This window comes from Mercenaria mercenaria, chromosome 11 (genome assembly GCF_021730395.1).
Source record: "Mercenaria mercenaria strain notata chromosome 11, MADL_Memer_1, whole genome shotgun sequence".
In the NCBI taxonomy this organism is placed as follows: Eukaryota; Metazoa; Mollusca; class Bivalvia; order Venerida; family Veneridae; genus Mercenaria; species Mercenaria mercenaria.
This window is the reverse complement of record NC_069371.1, coordinates 77147256-77172037: the sequence shown is the minus strand read 5'-3', so window position 1 is coordinate 77172037 and position 24782 is coordinate 77147256. Positions and strand designations below refer to the sequence as shown.

The window sequence follows — 24782 nt, the reverse complement described above, 5'->3', positions numbered from 1 at the left end:
CAAGTTACAAGTTGATTATAACTGTAACTTAAAGACATGTAGTTATAGAAGATGTTACTTTGATACTTGTAGCAACATACTTTTACAGTTTAGGATATTACTTTTTGAACGAATGGAGCTCGACGAAACGTCAACTGTACACTAAATTGCAGTTTCTGATCTGTAAGCAATCGTCCGGAGTTCCAACGATGGTGGTCGATGTATGGAATGGTTGGAGATTTCACAGAGAATCACAGGTCAATTTCACAAAGATATCATATCTTAACTTTCAGGTCAGTTGTATCTAGCTGATAGTAGTATATTTTAACATATTAATTTATATTATTTATCATCAATTTATAATCATAGTATTTACCAGTATCTATTTGTCTTTTTTATTTCTGTTTTATCAAGAGAAAAGCAACATAGTGCATTTGCGACCAGCATGGATCCAGGCCAGCCTGCGCATCCACGCAGTCTGGTCAGGATCCATTCTGTTCGCTAACAGTTTCTCTAACTGCAATAGGCTTTGAAAGCGAACAGCATGGATCCTGACCAGACTGCGCGGATGCGCAGGCTGGTCTGGATCCATGCTGGTCGCAAATGCACTATGTTGCTTTTCTCATGGCACGGCTCATATATATATATGACGTACATTAGGGCGTATGGTGCAGAATAGTAGAGCGGTACATTCAGAAACGTTATGAACTAAAAAGTTGGTCAAATTGCGTGAAAACTCAACTCTGTACACACAGTAAAACTTTTGATTATAGCGTCTGTTATAAGCGTCATGCTCTACGTCTTATATGCAAATAGTTCTTAAAGTTATTTTGTATAAACCTCTTGGCATGCGCGATTTATTCATACGATATCTTTTAATTGAAAGTACAATTAATAATACAACTGACATTTATAAATTTATAGGACATCTTGGTGAAATTCTTGTAAATACAACAAAGAGACGCATTCCCGACATGTGGATAGTACAACAACAACTATATAAGGACGCATGCAACCCGTATTTGAAGCGAAAAAAAAACACAAGCAAAACTGTGTATAATAAAGCATAAAACAACATTTACTGTTTTCTTACTACTTCTATTTCAATACACTGCTTTTGAATCTTGATAATGAAATCATAATTTGACGTACATGCGTTTTCTCTTCGTTTTATCACTGGGGTTTTAAAAGGCACCTCTTCATGTATAACGGCATCAGAAATTTATTATAGAAGCAATGTCTACAAGTTTTGATTCGATTTGGGTTTTATGGCGTACCAGAACTGTACACTTAATAACACTGCGCCAAACAGGACTAACAATTTTGCTTTTACATCTCGTTTACACCAAAATGAAAATATGAGGTCTTGATCAATACATGTACTTTAATACCTGCGTGAATCACAGAGATACAGCAAAACCAAGTGTTCAGACCCTATTAATTAACTGTTATGAGTCTGTAAGATATCAAAAATAGCGAATCAATATAAGTCAAGTTTAAATATTAGTCTGATATAAATCATGTTTCAATTTCTTCTATTTTGTAACACATTTTACTGCGTGAATGACACGGTAAAATGTGTCTGCATATTTTACAGACCGCGATATTATGCCTAGAGTATCCATTTCTCATCAATAACGAATGTCAGTCCTTTCTACATTATGAAAAAAAAAATGTCTAGAACCAAGTGGCATTTTACTTGCCCCTAAATATCTTGCTCAAAATATATGAAAAGATTACACTGGACACCAGTAAAACGAACTGAGTAACCTAAAATGCTATTGTTTGAAACATACTTTATCGATTTCTCAAGACAAATTTACATTGTAACTGTCCGTCATTTTGATACACAATGCTTACATTTGTGCAGAAGTATTATGATATGCCATGCCGTTATCAATTAAAACACAAAATGCAACAATAATTTGGAACTTAATACTCGTCCTCTTCTAAGATTTTATTTACAAAACATGCGTTGATTTTATAAATACAGATACAATAACATCTTGGTTAAAAATATACATATTTACAATATAGATTGGATAACTGTACAACAGTCATGCAAGGTGACACATTGAACGTTCAACGTTCAAGACAGAAGAAAAAAAATTGCGTTAGATAATTTGATTCAGAAGCACGAATATGAAAGACAAGGTCAAAAATCCGACAAAACAACGTATCAATTTACGTAGTGTGCAAATTGAAAGTTTATCATCTAAAACAGGTAATCTTTCTTAGTTACAAATCTAACCTTATGTTTAAATATTTGTTATATTTGAAATGATTAAGCGATCCGTTAAAATGTGTACATTTCCATGTGTTCCTGGGCACATGCTTCACGTGCGATGCAGACAATTATTTCACGACGGTTAAGTTCTTTAACAAACTGTATATAATTTGATACAATTTAGAGCTTTTTGAAGCTAAATATAGTAACAACCAGGCGTGGCATGTGATTGGATTCACAACTCAGAGGAACTTCTACAATATACAAAAGGTATATACATGTACAACATTGGGATGTAACACAGGTTACGATAGAACGCATGCACGCGATCTCTGTGCACCTCTAGCCTTTGCCACAAATCGCGCCACCTGGAGCGCTGTTCCGATACTATTTTTAGGCGATGTGACGTCACCATTTTCGTCTCCGCTTGCTTGGCCATTTCCTATCTGGTGCTTTTGTCTACTAGGTATAGCCTGTAAGAAAGATACATTCTCCTCATAAAATGGGTCTGCGAGCGCAAGAACGGTGAGACTTCCGTCTACACAGCCTATGATCACAGACATTCCGCCTGGACTGCAGGTCATGACCTTGACTTCTGCTTGTGCCTTGTATTTTGCGACCATCTTACCGTCGGTCAGTCTGAACACTCGCAGTGTCCGGTGACCGGAATGATAGTATATTACGTGATGGTCATTTTTACTGAACATAACATCGACGCTAAATACACCTTCTGCGACCTTTGGGATCAAAGTTTTCACAGTTTTGCCATGCTTTAATTCCAGGTACTCTAGTCCGCCTCTGCTTGGTGCATAAAGTCCATTTTTGCCAGTTTTGGTGACCTGCCCGTTCCAACGAGAAACAGATCGAACCAAGGTTTTCTTCTTCAAATCGAGAATGTTTCCTTTGTCCTCGTCAATCAGCGCGACCTGATTCGGATCATGCGGCATCGGAATTAGTTTAATCAAGGGTTTGTAGGTAGCATATTTCAGTTGCAGGTTGTAGAAATGCGTTCCTGTTTTAGCATGGTACACCCCAATCACGTCACCACTCTTGTCGACCGCCGGAAGGGCCAGAAATGACCCATCACATGTCACGACTCCATTTTTGTACAATCTTAGCCCATACTCGAATTTATAGATTTGCTCTCCCTCTGGCAACGAGTAGCATGCGACACATCCTTTAGAACTACCGAGTTTTGCTATTGCTATGATTCGAGTGTCAAATTCGTTTCTGATCAGCTTTTGTGTATCTCTTTGTGGAAGTGTTTTCACAGCAGCATCTTTCGACACGTCCCATATCACAATGTTTGCCGTTTCCGCAGCGCAAACATAGTTCCCATCGCCCGTGATGACAGCCTCAGTGATGACTGAGGTTGAAGCGGTAGTACCGAAGGTCTTCAGCAATTTTCCATTTTCAAGATTCCATACACCCACACAATTTCTACTTGTAGTGACACAAAAAGGCACTTCAGACGCAAGGTCTATTGTCTCTATTGGTTTTTCAAGTCTGTCTATGGAATGAACGTCTTCAAGAATGTTATCGAAATTCCAGACTTTAATTGTTTTGTCAATGGAAGAGGATATAATTTTATTGCAACCATGGGTTACCGCTGTAAGGGCGATAATCCTACCAAAGTGAGCATCGAGTACTTTCACCATATTGCCTTGTTTCACATCCCACACGTACAAGTTTTTCCTCACAGCTGCTACAACGAAGTGGTTGTTCCTAGTCAGGGTAACTAATCCATTCAGTGTGTTCTTTGTCGGTATATTCCGCGTCCCGTGTGGCAACTTCAAAGGAACCATCACGTCTGTTTTTAGATTCCAGAGTTTGTATCCAAGTGCTATTGTTGCCACGAGGAAATTTTCATCTTCCGACAGGTTTAATGCAAACACCATGTCAAAGTTATCACCTAAAGTTCTATCATATCTCCAAGCATCGCCATCGCGCTTATACACTGCCACAGCATTGTCACTTATTTCAATACACGTGTACATTATCTGTTTGTCTTTTGCTATTGCTATGGCACTATGGAACTCGAATGGTTCTATAGAATTATCACTCATTTCCAGTGTCATGTCATTGTCACTGGGTCCACCACTTTTTACGACAATGTAAAGCCTACCATCGGGACCAAAATCGGAGGATATTATTGGCATGCTCATTTCTATAGTATGTCTCGATAGGAATGTTCCACTTATGGTGTACAAATACCATTCAAGCTCAGTCCAAATAACTAAGTGAGTATTATTCATTGTAGTGCCTATCACTGTAGATTCCTTTTGCACTTTTAACGGCGGCATGATTTTTACATGTTCACCGGTCAGAATATTGCACACGACAACTTGGTTATTGTTCGTAAACCCTGCTGCAAACTTGTCGTTCTCGGAGACGACAAGACTCTGCATAATCCCTTCGATTCCTGGCGCTATTGTTCGGAATACCTCTCCTGTTGAAAGGTCAAAGATTATAAACTTGTTTGACACGGAGATAAGGTACTTTGCGTTTGATGTGACAGCAATTCCAAACGGAGCAAACAGGTGTCCTTCCAATGAGAACTGCAGTGGACCTCCAGGAGTATGCAGACAATGGTGCACAGGTACCAAGGCACAACGGGTCAGTCCATCTGTGTCACATTGCTGAATCAGACCTCTGATGTTCTCGTTGATCGTGAAATAAGGCAGAAGTCTTCCGATTATCTGTGGTCCGAGATTATCAGGATAATGACTCAGAATGGAGCTAGATAACCTAATAACATCCGCAATGAGTTTGACATCTTTCTGGTACACATGGTCAAGGAGATCTTCAAAGTCGGAGAGTACAGACTGAAGGGGCATGGAATTCAGTTTGGCGTGCAGCCAGTTGTAGTTGAAAATCACCTGACTGTACAATTCTTCATATCTATGAGATCGCACCAGGTGGTATGGAAGCTCATTCAGCTTCCGTAGATTGTGTCTCATCTGTTTACCATTCTCGTCCACGAAAACAAGAGGTTGGCTGGGCACCTTCCGATCACTTTCACCACCTTTCTGTTCCAGATGGAACATCTTCCTCTGACCTTCCGTGTATTCGAATGGCTTTGGTTTCCCGCCACCCCAGATACCAAGGAAATATTCTGCGATATTTGAGTGAATCTCACTGACGTAATTCAGATTTTTGAAGTATCTCTCCTTGGCAGCTTCAATAAACTGGCGATGGTACCAGTTTACAACGTTGACGCCGTCTGCTTCACGTTCGCTCAGGTATGACGGCAGATCGCTACGTATTCTCGTCCACAGTAATGGCGGTATTCTCCTTACTGGAGGTAGGTGGTACTGGTATACGTCGTTCAACACTTTCTCATCTAATGAAAGTAGGTCTTCTAGCTCTGCTTCGGACAACCCGCTCTTCGCGGCCGTTATGTACCCGAAGGCATGTGACACGAGCGTTTTCCCGTGCTGAATCTCAATACGTTCAAACAGTTTATAAATGCTGTCATGGATTGTGAAAGCTAGTGAAATGTTTTGTAGAGCTGTGTACGACTTCCAACGACAAACCTCATCGAACACGAGCTTAACATACAACGGTAAATTGCACTTAGTGAACGCTTCATTTACAAGTCCCATTTGGTCTTCTGTTAACGTCCTGTTGGCATTTTTCAGCCAAAACTTCAAAATTGATGCGCTGAGATTTTCACCTAGAGGAAGTACCGCGATATAGTTCTCCGGTATCTCAATCATATTGCGTAAAGTGTCTAAGATGCCGTAATAGTTTGGTAACGTAGAAACTATCAGACGTACGTTAGGCGGTAACGTTGTCGGCAACCATGCCAACTGATGAGCCCCGTCCGCGCCTGACAGCTGGTCAAGGGAATCCAATATCAACACAAGCGGCTTGGATTTAGTTGCATAAGTTAGCAGTTTCTTAAAATGTTGAACTAAAGGTGACAGTTCATCTGGAATGTATTCTTCAGGTATTTCATACAGCCACGTAAGATGTTGACACAGGCTCGTTATCAGAGGAATTATACTTGAGCTGTTTGGTGTGGTGCCGAGAAATCGGAGTACAAGGTACGGGGTTGACTTCTCACTGAACCATGACCGTGCCTTAAACATAGGACAAAAACAGCTTGATAGTGTAATTAGATAAATTCTATTTATGCCGATATTTCGTTGAACTAAACAGCCACAAACGTTACTATATATTGTCACAGAATACAAAATGTACATTGGATAGCTAAGCAAATTTATTTCTGCTTCTATTAGAATCTATATCTGAAACTAATCAATTAGACTAATGTCTAATGAGCGAAACTAAACAACAATGTTTTAAAAGAAGATATCTGTTATTAATTCCTTTGATTATTTCCAATCTAATCCTTATAAAATAACCTTCACAATATTTTATTTCCTATAGAACAGAGATATCTGAAATGGTGGTCTTTTGTTGATCGTTTTGTTTGGTTCAAAGTTACTCGCTCAGTTTGGGTGAAATTTTCTATGTTCTTTCCACCATAATTAGGCATAAAGTTTATACGATATTGAAAAATGATCATGTGTGAAAATAAGTGTTAGAATTTGGTAATAGGCAGGAAGCATGTCTATTTTTTCCACTATTTCAAAAGCGTTGCAACAGTTTAATCCCTTCTGTATAATATGCTTGGTTGTTTATTTGTATATCTTGCAAATACCATTTGTCATTGTGTATCCTCTGGTCATTTACATAGAACCTAAACTTAATGAAATTTGAGTGAACACATTTTCATCTAAATGTGTGAACGAGTCGCTTTAAATGGCATTGACATAATAGATCATATGACGAAACGGCGAAAGAAGCCTAAAATTCCACTTTAGATATTATTTTATGCGCGGGCTGGCACTTGAGTTGAGTTGAAACACCGATCTACAAATTTCAATGTTTACAAATATCATTAAAATGCAGCAGACGTATCTGCAGTAATAAAAATACTGGCGGAAACCATCAACCAACCTGGCTGGCTCCTTTTGCCATGAGTGAGGTTTTACCACAGCCGCTGTCTCCGAACAGAATGAGAGGTTTGTCTGACTTTCCCAACACATACTGTTGTATCATCCGAACTGAAATAGATACATATAGATATTCAGAAACCTTAACATTTCTACAAAACAGTTTCATTCTGTTTTTGAGGGTTAAACTTCACGCCGACACAATAATATCTCATATGGCGACTTTCCAGCATCTAACAGATGATAAATCCCAGTTGTCTCTCTGTTAATTACCTAAGGCACGGGTGGCTATCTGGGGGGCAGAACCCTCCACATTTCGCAGGCCAGCTGGACGGCTTGCTCGCATGAAAGAATTATACATCCCAAGAGAGGATTCGAATCCACAGATGCTATGGGTAAACGATTCGAACCTAGCGAACTTAACCACTCAGCCACGGAGGCCTTTCCTTCAAGAGGGAAGGAAGATTACTATGAAAATTAAAAGTAAAGATATACTAACATTTTGACTAAAAACATACGAAATGACAATAGCTATACCAAACATAAAGTTTGTATATCTGCACCATCCAATTGGCAAATTTTCGAGCTTTTTCAGTATATTATACAGTGTAACCTCCCTTGAGTAAACACCGCCGGGCATAATTAAATATGGGCGCTGTACTGATGTATAATTTTCTCTAGAGGGACTATCTTACTAACACATTCATTCAACGGTACAGAAAATACCTCTCGCTGAAGGGAGGAGTTCGCCCATCGGTGGTGTCGGTCAACAAAGGTTATACTGTTTTATAATCAGCCTCGCATTTGAACACATCTCGAGATATATTTTCAGTTCCATGACATTATATTTTGTTGTGAACTTGCTGCTGGAACTTTTCATTGTAAGATATAATTATTTTTTCTCTTTAATGCTTCAAAGTTTCAAAGTTTATTCCATATCAAGGCATATAACAAGCATGTGATAAGAATAAGAAATACACAAATTGAAAAACATAGCAATACATGTGTGACAAAATGAAACAAATCAAAATAGCACATGTATTATTCAAGGAATGTACAAGACTAAATACGGAATTAATAAACCCACAAAAGTAGCCGTACAAAATGCACTGATACATTAAACCACTTTAGCTGATATATGCTGATTTTGATTTTTTTTCTTATAGCAAAAATGACTACATTATTTTATTTTTAATCCAGGTGAAAAAGCTATGAAAGTATCTTACCTATATCCTCCCTACCCTGGAACACCTTGCACGAGTTGTAACAGGCTTTCAGATGCTGTAGAACCTCAACGTACACTGAGTTTGTAGACAGTTTCTCATTTTTTGCCATTGCATCGTCCACGAGCCGGAGAACATTGGAGTAGAAATGCTGACAAAAGGTCTCGATATACTCCTGTAACAGGAAAAATGGACACATGTAGGCCTCATGATGTCAATATTAGCAGAACTTAAACAGGAAAATGTGTGCAAGTATGACACAGAAAAATCAAAGCCTTGAAAGTCTGATGGGGCGGTTTTGGTAGATTCAATAATTTATTTCTATTATTAGCGGGAAAAACTACCTTTAAAAACTACTGCAGAGAATCGGATACATATAAAAGACGAAGACATTTGTATCATGTTCATATAAAAAAGTGAAATATTATTTTATATTCTTCAAGGTTTTGATTCGAAAACAAAGATACATATTGAATCATTAAGAGTGAACAGAAAGTTCTCAAAAAGGAACAATTCGTTTTGTTTGAAGTTTAAACGCACACTATTCGATTATTCAACAATTTTTCAAATAACATGCAACACATGACTCATGGACTATTAACATGCAGTTCTTCAGCTGAACCAATATGTTATAGATAAAACAAAATAACTTGATTTTATCCTTTATGCTACATTCAAATCAATTATTTCACTTTTACGTGAAATGTTCAAGCATTTTACATAAATATAAAGGTAAGATCATTTTCATGTTATGACCATCTTCATTATTTTAATATTTGCATATATTGCTAACAAAACCAAATTATCGAGTTTCCGCTATAAATCTACCATGACGCCATCTGTTAATTTACTGCAAAATGATATCAGATTGTATTAATAACTAATCAATATTAATCACCTTATGAGTTTCTATGTCTATGCCCTCCTTTCCTCCCCATTCGACCTTGAACCTTACAATATTTGAATCTGGCATTTTTGCGGGAAGTTTGTCATCACGTAGAGTTTTCAGAAGTTTCTGAGCTTCACCATCAACATTCCGTGCAGCAAAATCAACGAATTTAGAAGCAAATCTCAGCAAGGTTATGTTAATATTCTCAATTTCTCTCACATAGGCTAAACAATGATCCTTCACATTCTTGGCTTTGAGAATTCCTCGAGTGATCTCCCTTTCAGTCACTGCGAAAATATAAAAGGTAATGAAGTTTAGAATGTGAACAGAATTACAAACGTTTTATACATGAGAAAGTCTTTTAAAAAATGCACAACTATTGTATACGCGGTCAAACTTTCATTCAAGAGCTTCCGTAACAAAGATTCTTAAAGATATGAGCTCAGAGCCTATATCAGTCCTTGTGGAGTTCCACTTGAATCAGTTCCTGTGCCCCTGCTCTTTCTTGCATATGTAAACAACCTCCTACTGTCAAACATTCATCACGAATTATAAGACAGACAGGTATTTATATGAACAAAGTATTTCTGTTATTCGTCTCTTTTTTACTTTGTTATTTCACAAAACATTATCTGTAACAGGATCAGTAAAATATCAGTGTTGACAATGAGTATAGAGGTTTTAAGGTAGTACACCTATAATGACAATCGATAACTTCTGCTCGACTACATTTTTGCCGTACGTGATTTAGTCATGTTCCTGTTGTCACCAAAACAATTTTTATACGGGCTATATTTACGACCCGAGAATGCTGATATAACACAAAAGAATACGAAATCATATGGAACTTGCCAAAAAACATTACGGGTCCGTCACCTTAAGAAACTGGAAGTTGTACTATACCTGACATGAAATAGTTATGCATTTGTTCTCGATCTAGTTTCTTTGCAATGAACAAAACTTGTGCGGCTTTCCTCAATATCCGCTGTAGTCTACCCAATGTGTCCCACCATGTGGCCTGGTCTGATTCCATTAGTCGCTTTTGACGCTGTAAAATTTCAATGTACAGTTATACCTTAATCATTGAAATGAATTGCTTTGAAACTATAAAATATCTAAAATACATTGAAATCTCGATATTTATAATTCTTTCTGTCCAGTTTCATCGACCGACTTATTTTATATTATGTATTTATAACCGTTATCTCAAATACCTTTTTGTTTGAATTCTTTTTTAAATAGTCCGAATGCGTATTAGTTGACACGTATTAACTGTGACTAAAATGCATGAAAAGAGTACTTGGTTAACAGCGCATAAAAACAAAAACGATATTAGTAATTTTACATACCATATCGATAATCGGTATTGCTTTTTTACGACAAAATTGCAATTATTCGTTTCTAGCGTCTTTATCGTGTCTGTTACAGTATGTCAATTAATAGACGTTATGCTTCTTAATACTTAAGACAACAAAACAAATATTTCAGTCCTGTCATAACCCTAAATATCTCACAAATGCAAATCATTTAAAGCAAATCGATACAAAATTGCCTGGCATTAACAATTACAAAGGTGAAATAAATATCCTATGTTGTTTTGATATTGTCGTAAAGATAAAAAGTAATGGTTGTTTCGTATTTATCGGTTGCAGATAACATGCTGGTCTGTAATTTAAAATGTTGTAGCTATTTAGTTTCACTTTTGTCCTCATACAAGTTCTTATCTTTACTGCCAGCCGAGCTTAATATGAATTCGATTTTTCCGTATATTACTGTGCAAGAAAATGTTTGTTTAAACTTTAAGGTACCGTAATGACAATCGGCAATTTCCGTTTGTTTACGTATCCTCCGTAAGCTATTTCGGCATTCTTCGGCCATAACCGGAAGTGATTTTTTGCATTACAACCAAAGGATGCCGAAATCTCATACTGAGAATTCGTAAACAAACGGAAATTGCCGATCGTCATTATGGGTGCACTACCTTAAAGGGAAGGAATGCCTTACAGTAAGTTTATTGTACATGAAAACTACCGGCAACCCTTTCTTAATGCTGGAAGAACTTTTCAGATCGGACCATTATAAGAAAAAAAGATAATGGCAGTTTTGAAATGTTAATAACTGTCTCATTTTAAGCCGATTTAGGAAACATTTCCACTCGTTTAAATGATTTAAGAAGACCTACCAGACAGAATTAACGTTAGAACAACACTTGCCTTTCTCTTTAACCTCAAGCCTGCCTGCGGCAAGTGATTTTGCTTTTGCGACCAGCCGCAGGTTGCATACAAACCGGAAATTTAAATGAGTTTTCTGTTTTCGGGATGACTCTCTTCTAAAGTCTTAAATTCTGTTTAATTACTGAAGCAGGCAACCAACGTTTCAGGATGTGTAAAAGCCTGTGTATGTTCGGTGAAACTCTACTGATATCTTGTCATCCCTTTGAAATATATTCTTAAAAAACTTGAGGTAGACGGGTAGAAATATTTTGACCGGTGTAACCTATTCCAGAGATTCTGACTGGTTAAGCTGTGCACCAGCTGATACTGTATTACAGTATTATCAATGAAAGCACACTTATTGTGTTCAAATGCATAAAAAAAATGGTTGTTAATTCGCATTTCTGTGGATATAAGTTGATATTTGAGGCATAGGTCAGAAAAAAGTAACCATCTGTGCATTTAAACCACTGAATAAGGATCGTGGCAACTTCAGTAGGTTAGATACCACTAAATGTTTTCCCATAGCCTTCCATAAATTGAAACACGATATATATAATTTCATTTTCTTCCAGTAGTATCTAAGTTCCACTGAAATAACGGATACTTTATTTAAATTTTTTTTGTATGAATGATATATTACCCGTTGTTTACATCGTTTGCACGGTGGGAGAAAACCATTCAATGGAACTTTTTTTAATGCACATCAAAATATATGCAAATTTAGTATATACTGTCAGTACGTATATAGAAAACGCAGTAAAAAAATTGAAAAAAAAAAATTCGCTTCTTGGGTTTGTTTATATTATTTACCTACCAGAACGGACATAACATTACCTTATTCCCAGGTTACCTTCCCTGTACATGTCTGAATGTGTGGTCTCTAGGCTGAACACCACTAAATTCGGGTGTTCTTTATTTCATATAAAATTCAGTTACTTTTTAACGGTTTTTCGACATTTTCTAGCATGATCAGAATTTCAGAGACTTATATTTCCATAAAGAACTATATCGCTACTATAGAAAAAGAAAAAGAAAAAGGGGTGTTAACTTTTATATAAGAAAACTACAACCCGATGGAGTTACTCCTTTTCGCTTCTTTCAATGTCTCTTTTCGAGGCATAAGATTCTTACGCCGCCATTTCTACTTAAAGCATGCGATAGGAACATGCAGATTTCGATAGAATGCTACACATACATACTGAAACGCTTTGGCTACTTGTGACTAGACCTGCAGAGGCTTACATTTGATTTGGAAGTGATCAGCCTCTATCAAACCTGAAAGGATAACACAATCAGAACAAAATTGGCGTAATTGGTTACCTTGTTGTTGAAATTTGTAAGAATCGAGCTGATTGGCTGGAGAATGTACACGGCTGGTACCGTATTATCGTCGCGCCTGTACCATAAATCCATTAACTCTAGCTCTTCCGGTTCACCCTGGGTGCAATCCCGCAGCATGTTGAATTCTCCCGCGTCTATATGTGTGGGTATAGGTCGGTAACCGTATTTCTGACCCAGAAACACCTGAAACATAACAAAATTGTTGATACAGGTGGAAAAGAGAAAGGGGGGAAATTCATACACAAACTGCAAAAGTATTCATAAGTGAGGACTTTGGGTAAATGCAAAAGATTGCAGTGGTGACTTTGGGTTATTACAAAATATTGCTCTAAGAACTGAGAAAAGTCAGTGAATCCGCAAGGCATTTCGACATCGCGAATAGCGCCAGAAAGGTCGTGTACCTAGTCGTTGAGTTCACAAATGGTTTCAAAGTGCGATTCTAGAAAAAAAATGCGCGTGCAAAAAGGTGTTTACAGACCACAATATGTAATCAATGTACATGTATGTCTTGCACTGGAAGTGCGCGTATTCACCCTGTCAGATCGCAAATTAAACATTTTCAACGTTATCTACGCATTTTCCTGATTTGATTACTTAATTTACTTATAATTTCATCAAAACCTTCAGCGTGGAATTTTGAAATGAAACCCTTGTATAAAAGTAACATCAAATGAAAAGACCGGATATTTGAAAGAGGATAAAGCCCGTATAACACGTCCTAACAATTTTCCGATGAATTTAACGTGACACATGGATCAATGCTATTGACGGTTGATATCGGCTATATCCAAATCTCTGATTATATCGATCTACGAGCCCGTGCCATTAAGGCAAAACGTATCAATTATATTCATACTGTTGCTCACTGGTTTTATTTTTATAGAGGAAAGAAACAGCTTGAAAAAAAAATGAACTTAACATATTAACACTAATTATCATATTAGGTAGTTTCATTAATTCGGAAGATTTAATGAACCATTCGATAGACAAGTCCACACAAAAACTCTCGCTTACATATAGTGCAATTTTCAGTTTGCAGTTTAACCTATTCGTTTCCGCATATAACCGAAATTATTAGATCACTCCTTATATAAATAGCCGGTCCATGGTTTGTTCTACATTTTATATTCAATTCATTTACATAATAAGTAAAAAAAATAGAAGATTTTGTTAATATTTGTTTTGCGAGTCATTCCGATTTTCACTGTCTATTTTAAAACACGCCCACGTAATTTCAGAGATCACTGATATCATTCTTACAATAAAATTTGGTCCGATTGACAGTCTCTGACAGTTGTCGATTTCCTGCATACACAGAGTTGTCGTCATGTGATCATCTGTAGCCTCGTCCCGAACACCCCACCTCATGTCTACAACCTGAAAGAAAACAAATAATTATCATTACCCTGATAGTTTACTTTTCCAAGAAACATGCATATATCTATTTTACATTATAATACATGTTTTACGTGCTGACATGGTCGGTGGCATATTTATTTTCTAGCACAGAAAGCTAGTTTGTGTATTTTTATGGGTTTTCAAAAACCGTTTTCGTATGCTTGGTCGGTGACCTTGACACTGTGGCTCTGAACAGTAAAATAAACTATTACTTTGTTCTGTCTAAGACTTAAAGTCTATAATTCAACGGTATAATTCGACGGAAAGAATTAACTCCCTGGGGAGCAATCACTATTTGTACTCATAAATGCAGACAGACGTAAGAACCACATGGGGATGTTGTAATGTGTCCTGTCTGAAAATATAATGCAGATGGCGACATTCCAGTTTTGATGGTAGAGGAAGACCCAAAGGTGCCCCTCCATGCATTATTTCATCACAGGCGGGCACCTTGGTAGAACCATCGACAATCCGTAAGCCAGCTGGCTTCCTCACATGAAGAAATCAACGCCACGAGTGAGACTCGAGTGAGACTCGAACCCACATCGGTGAGGGTTACGTGATTCAAAATCAGCGACATTAACCACTCGGCCACGGAGTCCCCAGAAAATTTTTAAGTACATAATTCTATCATATGCAATTTTGATTAACATGTAGTATGGTTTCCAAACCAAAATGTAATTCTTAAAAATGGACCTGTTTTAATGATTTAATGCATCTGAAATTTACAACAGGTGTTATTTACAATAACACCGGTCGCAAATTTGAGAAATAATTTCCTGGGAAAACACTAGACCTTGTTCTTTATCAGTTCTTTTATTAATCGTTTTATGACAAGCTCATAATTAAGAGAGTTATTTTATATCAAATCGATACATTATGGGTATTTAATGTTGTAATTGTTCTTAGCCTGGTTTTATCATATTTCATTTACGGTAACATTGATATCTGCAATATTATGTGTCAGTCAAAATCCAGGCCTAGTTTCTCGGTCATTTGACGGCCAATCGAACTCTCTGTCATAATTTTTTATTCAAATAAGTTAATGCTGTTCTATTTCGTTTAATGGAACTGCATAACATAATCATTTAAACATAAGAAATGTGTGATCATTTCCGTTATCTATTAAACCATTTCCCTACCGCCTAGACTGGCTCCCGTCCCTATGTTTGTTCTTATTTACATATATATGTTTATTTATTAATAGGGAAGCAACTCCAGCAGGTTGTTTCTACATTGACATTTTTTATTGCCTCTGGCTCCGAACATAGATTCAGCCATCAGATAAAATGTGCTATTTTAGAGGCTTAAGACTTTCTTATTTTGCTTGCAGTATTTATATAAAAAAATAACCATGCAGCCAGGGAGCCAGGCTACATACCGCCCTGCGAGCATTTTTTATAATAGGGACAGAAGTTAATCAAATTTATGAAATTGAGAACCATGCCACAACACTGAACAAAACTCACCTCGGTTTACGTGACCTTAGTCCAGCTTTTGACGTAATTATCAATACCGTCAGGGGTGTGTGTGGTGGGGGGGGGGGGGGGGGGGGGGGGGGGGGGGTTACTACAGTTACAGATTGGGAGCAGTGTGACCACTACTAAGAGTTAAGCTGATAGTTTGAAATTTAAAACCATGCCACTATGAAATTGTTTACATTGAGGGAACAGGGAACAGAACTATTTAAACAGTCGAACAAAATCCTTCATTAATTTTTTTCTACGGTGTTCTTTTAAAGATTTTTGACAGTAGATTTTTTGTCATTATCGCAAACTAGTGACTATGACACCTCAGAAAGATATAAAGGGTTACATAAGTGAAAAACGTTCAATGTTATTTTGTTTAACGCCAACACACAGCACTAATATCAGTGTTACAAAGATAGCCAACTTTAGTTATTTGTCTTAATACAAAAATTGAGATAAAATGCTCATGTTCATAGATATGGCCCAGTTTCCACGATATTGTCAAGTGTTATAATTTAATTTAGGCACGTTGGAGGACCAATCTTGAACCTTATCATAGTGTTCAAATTCTGGTGTGACAGCCCAGTGATCTGTGGCTAATTATATTGTAATAATTCGATATTATCACCCTTTATCGTAACTTTCCCAAATATGTTTAACCAATTAACTTAGTGCTGCCCAAAGCAAAGAGTAAATACTATTGTCAGCTATGACACAGACTATGGAAAGTTATTACATTATCAAAACAGGAAACTAATGTCTGGGGGTATCAACGCTTTTCACATTTTGAGTGTTTTTCCCCTCAAAGATGAGAAATAGATCTCAATTTCTGTCAACAGATGAAAAGAAACCTTTTCTCGTGTTAATGTTGCAATAATGTTTCACACGATTCGACAAATATGAAAAGTTTACTTATATATTGATTTGTATAGATATTTTGTTGATTTTCCATTCCTTAAAGTAAAGATGAAAAACACAATTTGATTTTAGCCCGTTATGTTATATGTCAATAACAGACTGCAAGTTTTTTACAATTTTATACATAAATATAAAAATGATAAAGGTAGGATTACTTTCACTGGTTAGACCATTTCTATTATTATGATATTGGTCGAGAAAACCAGGAAACCATATTACTGAGTAATTACTATATTGACAGCTTGATCATCCTTGTCCAACATACCTACCCCCCCCCCCCCCCCCCCCCCCCCCCCCCGCCCACCTATACACAAATTATTTAACATAACTAAGCTGCTGTTTGACATAAAAGCAGATGCTTTATATACTTACTAAATGTTAAGCTTACCTGGAATTCGAGACCGTATTTTTCTCTGAGATTGTTCTTCAACTTCGGATATACCTTCTCCATCAATGCATTTCTCTCCAATGTGGTGTCTGAAATAGAAAACATGCCACTAAGGCCACACCAAATTGATTACCTGTTCGTCGGATTTCCCGCACCAATTTGACGGGAAATGAAAAAAAATATTTTAATTTTTTTTTTTGACCGCCCGCACCTGGCGTATTTTTTGCGCTGGGTCGAAATCAGTAGGAACGAAAAAAAAGGTGTTAATTCCGAAGTTTAAACGCACCTAACTTGTAATTTAGGCCAGCATTTTTTAATTTTCTAGTTAACGGGAGCGCAGACCCTATTTTTTGACAAAACGAAATAAAAATAAAAGTCATTTTCAGTAATTTTATTTTCATTTTACCCGTCGACCGTCCATATTTGCTACTGTCAATACAAGTTTAACTGTATGGTAGTGGTTATGTTTCATCAAAGTGAGCAGACGCATGAAAAATGGCAGCCTACATGAATGAAATTGTGTAAAATTAAATTAGAAAAAATATACTAGTTAACAGACAATAATCTTTGGAATAAGTTGGTAGTGATAACAAGTATTGTAAATGAATTGGAGCCGAGTAGGAATTACAGCAGCTAAAGCTCAACATTGGGAATAATCAAGTAAAACTACGAAAAATGACGTTTACTAACAACGCTGTCCAGATGTTGAAAAATCTGGCGTATCACATGTACGAGATTTGTTGTCTGCATATTATAACTGGACAACGATCAAATTCATGTGGGACTGCCAGAAAAATACCACAATTAATAAAAAGGAAAGACACCAAAGAAAATGGCGAAATGGAAGAGCAAAAGTGAGTATCAGCTTGTAAAAAACATATTTTGCTTTGAAGTATTGAGAATCTTTCCTTTGAAGTATTGGGGGTCAGAGAAGAAAAAAATAAGTAATATCACAATTGTTAGTAATTATGTTTAAAACAAACTGCATTTTCAATGTATAATGATTGATGTCCCCTGCAAATGCAAACACGTGATAAAAAATTCAAACTAGTCCAAATAATTTGACGGTCACATTAATGATTGTTTTATATTTCTGTCGGGCAACCTAACCGAGTGGAGATATTGCGCATACGAAAAGCTTATCTCAATATTCCGAGGTTTAAGTCAAATTAGTTTGAATAAAGTTCTAACCAGGTACCCTAACTTAAAAGATAATTATCAAACATGAAACTCCTGGCAATATTCTCATGTCCACTTAAGTATACTAATAAAGAAGACCCATTGAAAGTATGTATGGGACAAACATTCAGCTATTAATTGCCACATGTGCCTTTTACACTGAGGAACACAATAAAATATCCAGTAATAAAAATATTTTCGGACTCCTTACTTACTACGTCCAAATCCCATTTCAGTGAAGAGTCTTTTCTCCGAAACTGTTTTGTACACATTTTTGCTGAACCAAAATTAAGCTTGTTTCGGCTTGTCATACAATATAGATGGAAATACACTTTATTTGGTGTTAAACATGACACAAGCGATAATTACTTTTTTTTATTTATCGCTCTTCGTGCATCATAATGATGATTGAAAAAAAAATTTTAATTTTTTTCGCTCTGCCCAATATTTGAAAATCCGAAACAACATCAATTTGCGATTTGGGTGCAACTTGAAATTAGGTAGAGTATTGCCTTAAAAGTAAGAGCGAAATGCCTTTTACAAATTAGGAGAGTATTGCCTTACTACGCTAGAGCAGAATGGCCTCTTAAAATCTAGGTAGAGTATTGGCCTTATAAAGCTAGAGAGCGAAATTGGGCCTCTTACAAATCTAGGGCCTCTTACAAATCTAGGAAAGAGTATTGGCCTTATAAAGCTAGAGAGCGGAATGGGCCTCTTACAAATCTAGGAAAGAGTATTGGCCTTATAAAGCTAGAGAGCGGAATGGACCTCTTACAAATCTAGGGAAGAGTATTGGCCTTATAAAGCTAGAGAGCGGAATGGGCCTCTTACATATCTAGGGAAGAGTATTGGTCTTATAAAGCTAGAGAACAGAATGGGCCTCTTACAAATCTATGGAAGAGTATTGGCCTTATAAAGCTAGAGAGCGGATGGGAGGAAAGAGTATTGGCCTTATAAAGCTAGAGAGCGGAATGGGCCTCTTACAAATCTAGGAAAGAGTATTGGCCTTATAAAGCTAGAGAGAGGCCCATTTGGCCTTTTAAAGCTAGAGAGCGGAATGGGCCTCTTACAAATCTAGGGAAGAGTATAGGCCTTATAAAGCTAGAGAGAGAATGAGCCTCTTACAAATCTAGGGAAGAGTGCAGGCATTATAAAGCTAGAGACAGAATGGGCCTCTTACAAATCTAGGGAAGAGTATAGGCCTTATAAAGCTAGAGAAGAAGGCCCATTGAAGATATGGCCTTATAAAGCTAGAGAGCGGAATGGGCTCTTACAAATCTAGGAAGAGATATTGGCCTTATAAAGCTAGAGAACGAATGGGCCTCTTACAAATCTAGGAAAGGTATTGGCCTTATAAAGCTAGAGAGCGAATGGGCCTCTTACAAAATCTAGGGAAGAGTATTGGCCTTATAAAGCTAGAGAGCGGAATGGGCCTCTTACAAATCTAGGAAAGAGTATTGGCCTTATAAAGCTAGAGAGCGGAATGGGCCTCTTACAAATCTAGGAAAGGATATTGGCCTTATAAAGCTAGAGAACAGAATGGGCCTCTTACAAATCTAGGAAAGGATATTGGCCTTATAAAGCTAGAGAGCGGAATGGGCCTCTTACATATCTAGGGAAGAGTATTGGCCTTATAAAGCTAGAGAGCGGAATGGGCCTCTTACAAATCTAGGAAAGAGTATTGGCCTTATAAAGCTAGAGAGCGGAATGGGCCTCTTACAAATCTAGGAAAGAGTATTGGTCTTATAAAGCTAGAGAGCGGAATGGGCATTTTACAAATCTAGGAAAGAGTATTGGTCTTATAAAGCTAGAGAGCGGAATGGGCCTCTTACATATCTAGGAAAGAGTATATGCCTTATAAAGCTAGAGAGCGGAATGGGCCTCTTACAAATCTAGGAAAGAGTATTGGCCTTACAAAGCTAGAGAGCGGAAGGATCTCCTACAAATCTAGGGAAGAGTATTGGCCTTACAAAGCTAGAGAGCGGAATTGGCCTCTTACAAATCTAGGAAAGAGTATTGGCCTTATAAAGCTAGAGACAGAATGGGCCTCTTACAAATCTAGGGAAGAGTATTGGCCTTATAAAGCTAGAGAGCGGAATGGGCCTCTTACAAATCTAGGAAAGAGTATTGGCCTTATAAAGCTAGAGAGCGGAATGGGCCTCTTACATATCTAGGGAAGAGTATTGGCCTTATAAAGCTAGAGAACAGAATGGGCCTCTTACAAATCTAGGGAAGAGTATTGGCCTTATAAAGCTAGAGAGCGGAATGGGCCTCTTACATATCTAGGGAAGAGTATTGGCCTTATAAAGCTAGAGAGCGGAATGGGCCTCTTACATATCTAGGGAAGAGTATTGGCCTTATAAAGCTAGAGAACAGAATGGGCCTCTTACATATCTAGGGAAGAGTATTGGCCTTATTAAGCTAGAGAGCAGAATGGGCAGTTTACAAATCTAGGGAAGAGTATAGGCACTTATAAATATATACAGTAGAACGAACCTCTTAAAAATCTAGGGAAGGAAAATTGGGGATGGCCTTAAAAGCTAAGAGACGGAATACTTGGATAAGAATATGACTCGCTAAGAGTGGAAGGGAATGGACTATAAAAAGCCGGAGAGGGAAGGGAGCCTAAAAATTGAGCAGTGTAAGAGACTCATATATGTAAAAAGGGGTGGAGTCCTCATACAGCAACGAAGATGGAAAGGAGTCTTGTAAAGCTTGAGACTCTGGGGTGGAAAACTGGCGTCATAATGAAGGTGATGTGATCTCTTATAATGTATTTTTGCCATAAATTCTTTCATATTTTTGTATATTTGTATGCATGTAAAAGCCATGCAGTTATGAGATATCTATTAGACACATTTTAATGGCAATGTATATACATATCTAAAACTGCATTGTAGAGGGCCGGTATAACCCGAGGGCCTTAGGCTTAAATGTTGCAAAGATTAGAATACTAAGTAAGTAATTGCATACTGAGAAATGTTAGTAATCTAGGAATCATTTATCAGCACAGCTGAAATGTATTGTTTGAACAATCAGTGTAAAATAAATAAATTGCACTAAAGTTTACGTGTCAGGATTACGATGCAATTAATTAATGATATAATGAATAGGAAAGAATGCATGTGTCGTCCCTCTTAAAATACTTCCAGGATAACGCAAAAACATTGTTTTCTAAAAACACTTTGTTCAAATATCATTTATTTAGATTCAATTCAATCCAACACATTTGTAGCATTTAAATTATCATCAAATGCTTGAAGTTGAAGTGCTCTTGATCGCAGCAAAAATGTTATTAAATACTTGAAATAGAAGAACTTTGTACCTGTTCACGGTATCCGGTATGGTAAATTAACACAAAAAAAAAACAACCTCGGATAAGCCAGCTAAAAAGCTCTATCATGGCGTAGTTCACACCTCTCGAACTTTTTTCAATGTTTTAAGTAAAATAGATACATTGTTTCGAGGCCCGCTATTCCCGTCTAATGAGAGTGAACTTGTCGGTAAATACGGACATTACACGCATGTACTCAAAATCACCCAAAAATGTACACACAAGCAGTTGGCAACAGAACTTTGTATATTTTGACGAACAACCACATTTTTCACATCTTTTCTATTATTCGGATTCGTAGTAATCTATGGAAAGCCGATCTGTATCTAATTACTTAAACTAATGCATGTTACTTTGATTATTTGAAAACGCATTATGAGTTATGTTCTAGCGGTACTGGGAAAATGGGACTGAAACTAATTTACTCTAAAATGCTTAGAAAAAGTTTTCAACAGAAAAAAATGTTATGTAACGATGGCCAATGACTATTTAAAGGATGCATTCATCCACTGATATATTCAGCTCCTTGGCAATAAGCATTTGTTATTCATTGTTCTGCATTTCGCAATTAAAAATTAGCAAACAAATTCATCATTTGAAAATTACCGTTTGACAGTCAATATGTGATTCTGAGCATTTGGCAAATAGCATTTTGTATTAACTATTTAGAATTTGGCAAATTACATGGCGCATCGGCCTTCCATAGAAATCTTTGTGTAGAAAAAAGTAACAAGGCTCCGCTGGCTACTTTTTCATTAAAATATGGCTCGATTTCTTTGCTTGTTTGTCAAAGAAGGAAGAAAGATTTTTCAAACAAGCAAATTTTTAATGAATTGGTATCCACCGCCGAAAGGGTTTGTGGTGAGGAATGGCAAAAAAATATATCCGGCAAAAAGTTAAGGATGTTACTAAGGAGTAAATAATTTCATTAGTCAAGATCAATTTAACAGAAAACGAATGTTTTAAATGTACTCGTATGTTACGTTGATCCTGGCTAATAAAATTATTTTGAATGGAATATGTTTACTGTAATAAGCTTAGCTTTTAGAATTATATGGAGTTATTTGAAATGTGGGCATGAAGTGTAACTAGAACGAAATATTGTATTTGAGTAGTTTGGCACCAAGTGTCGCTGTTTAACATATACATTTGAACTTTAAAGGACAGATGTCCTTAGTTGAGCACAATCAAGTAAGAAATCTGGAACGTGGGTGGTGGTGGGGTGGGTGTGGTTACAACTTCACATGTTGATAAATATTCATGAAAGGTTTGAATTTTTTTTATTAAAAAAAGGATGGCATTTGGGGTGGGGGGAAGCGGGGGGTGGGGGGGGGGGCTGACCGGGTGAGTGTGGGTACAAAACTTCATAACTTGATCATAAATATTGATGGAAAATAAAACATGAAAACAAAATTGTTGGGGTGGGGGGAGGGATGCATGATTGGGGTGGTGGGGATGACTGGGTGGAGGAGCGAGGCGGGGGAGGATACAGCTTTGCATGTTGATAAATATTCATGGGAGGTTTGAAAAAAAAATTAAAGAAAAAGAACTCACATGTTGATAATAAATGTTCATGAAAAAAATGAAAGAAGTTTAATGAAATTCTACCAGTTTGTTAATTTATGTACAAATATTTGGATTTTCAAACAATTAAAGGAAATAACTCTAAAATTACTAAAGAAATCCTGACAAAATTGTGTGTGCGCTATCAAATTATGGTGATCTAAATTCAGTTTAAGTTTCATAGTTCTAGGTCAAATATTTCACAAGTTATGAAGCAGAAATTGCCATATTTATAGTACCCTGCATAGTTAACACTAGAAACTTCTAAGGGCCATAACACTGGTGTTACCTTAGCAATCTGACTGAAACTTGACGGGTCGCATTTCCATATAGTGGTAAACATGTATATGAAGTTTCATTTAAATATTCCCAACCACTTCCTAGATATGGCTCCGGACGGACGGAGGGAAAGACGGACAACGCCAAAACTATATCCCTCCGCCTTCGGTGGGGGATAATAAACAAGGCTTTCACAAGTTTTATCGTCTTATTAACCACTGTTTAGAATTCAGACTTGAGCACTATGCCACCTTAAAATAATACAGATTTCATAAATATTAGCTAAACGTGACCCTAGTCAAGCAAATTATCTCAAAAATAACAAAATTTCTTTCGAATAATGAAATTCGCATTACAAAGGAATCCGGGAGTAACACCTCGTGCCGAGATCAGAAAAGAATTGACCTAATAATGGTAAAATTATCTCCATTTCTGAAGATTTCGGTGACATTTATCTTGTATTGAATACTGTGTTTGTTTTTGTATGGTAAATCGAAATTTAAATCTTAACCTTTGTTTGTGTCTGACTTAAGCAAAGAAGACGAATTGAATAATTGGTAATATATGTAAAGAAAATTAGAACTTGGCAGGGGTCAAATAATTGTCATATAACTAGGTTTTAACCACATCAAATTTACATTTATGAGGAAACTTGTAAAGATTATAATGAAGTAATTGTGTGTAAATTGTTCAAATTGTGTTCCTCAATGTTTAAAAACATTGTGCGACCGGGATTTTTGTACCAGTTATCTACAGGAAAAAACGTTTAAAAACTAAAAAGATCACAGTTAAAGCAAGAAAAATATTTTAGAATGTAGTTCCGAAAATAAGTTTCCCCTCTCCATCTCCCTCTCAAAAAAATATGTGACATGCAAAGAATACACTCGATTTCAAAGACTATTTCGGTAACTGCAGCAGTTCCGTTATGTAATATAAAATACAGGGGGTTGAATAAATATACTTGCAATTAAATATTGATAAATGGGGCTTAAGACCCGGATACTGCAACTCTCACGTGCTGTTTTTTCCCCTATTATAAATGATAAAAGCAACAAAGATCAAACGCAAGCCGCCTGATTTATTTAGCAATATATATCAAGTTGTCAACAAATAATTTTATTTAGCTTTTATCACATCATACAAACTCAAAATCGGTTACTTTTTCTTGTACGAGGGATGTTCAGGAAGTTCGTACAGTAATACTGTAAATCTGTCATTACATATGAAAAAAACAACAACAACATATTCCATAATATAAGTATGTCCGTCTATCAAAACTGCGAATGCAACCTTCATAAGGTCTCAAAAAAATGTTTGTTTCCGGTATCCCGACCTACCCTAAATTTTTGACCCGACCCTAAATGTTTTTATGGCCTTGGAAATTTTGTTTTCAACTTTTTAACAAAAAGTTGCAA

The 24782-nt window shown here is 36.7% G+C and overlaps 1 protein-coding gene across 3 annotated transcripts in view; it reads right to left on the bottom strand.

Annotated features, from left to right (window-relative positions):
• Positions 1-583: 583 nt before the first annotated feature.
• The window catches only part of LOC123531675 (NACHT and WD repeat domain-containing protein 2-like), a 33986-nt gene continuing 9787 nt past the window's right edge, over positions 584-24782 (bottom strand). For all 3 annotated transcript variants that reach the window (XM_045312851.2, XM_045312850.2, XM_045312849.2), the window contains 8 exons: positions 17013-17101; positions 14100-14216; positions 12819-13022; positions 10186-10330; positions 9292-9569; positions 8397-8568; positions 7175-7281; positions 584-6291 (listed from right to left, as the gene is read on the bottom strand). In XM_045312851.2, the coding sequence (XP_045168786.2) occupies positions 2512-6291; positions 7175-7281; positions 8397-8568; positions 9292-9569; positions 10186-10330; positions 12819-13022; positions 14100-14216; positions 17013-17101 (4892 nt within the window). In that variant the 3' untranslated portion in view covers positions 584-2511. The remainder of the gene's footprint in view (positions 6292-7174; positions 7282-8396; positions 8569-9291; positions 9570-10185; positions 10331-12818; positions 13023-14099; positions 14217-17012; positions 17102-24782) is intronic.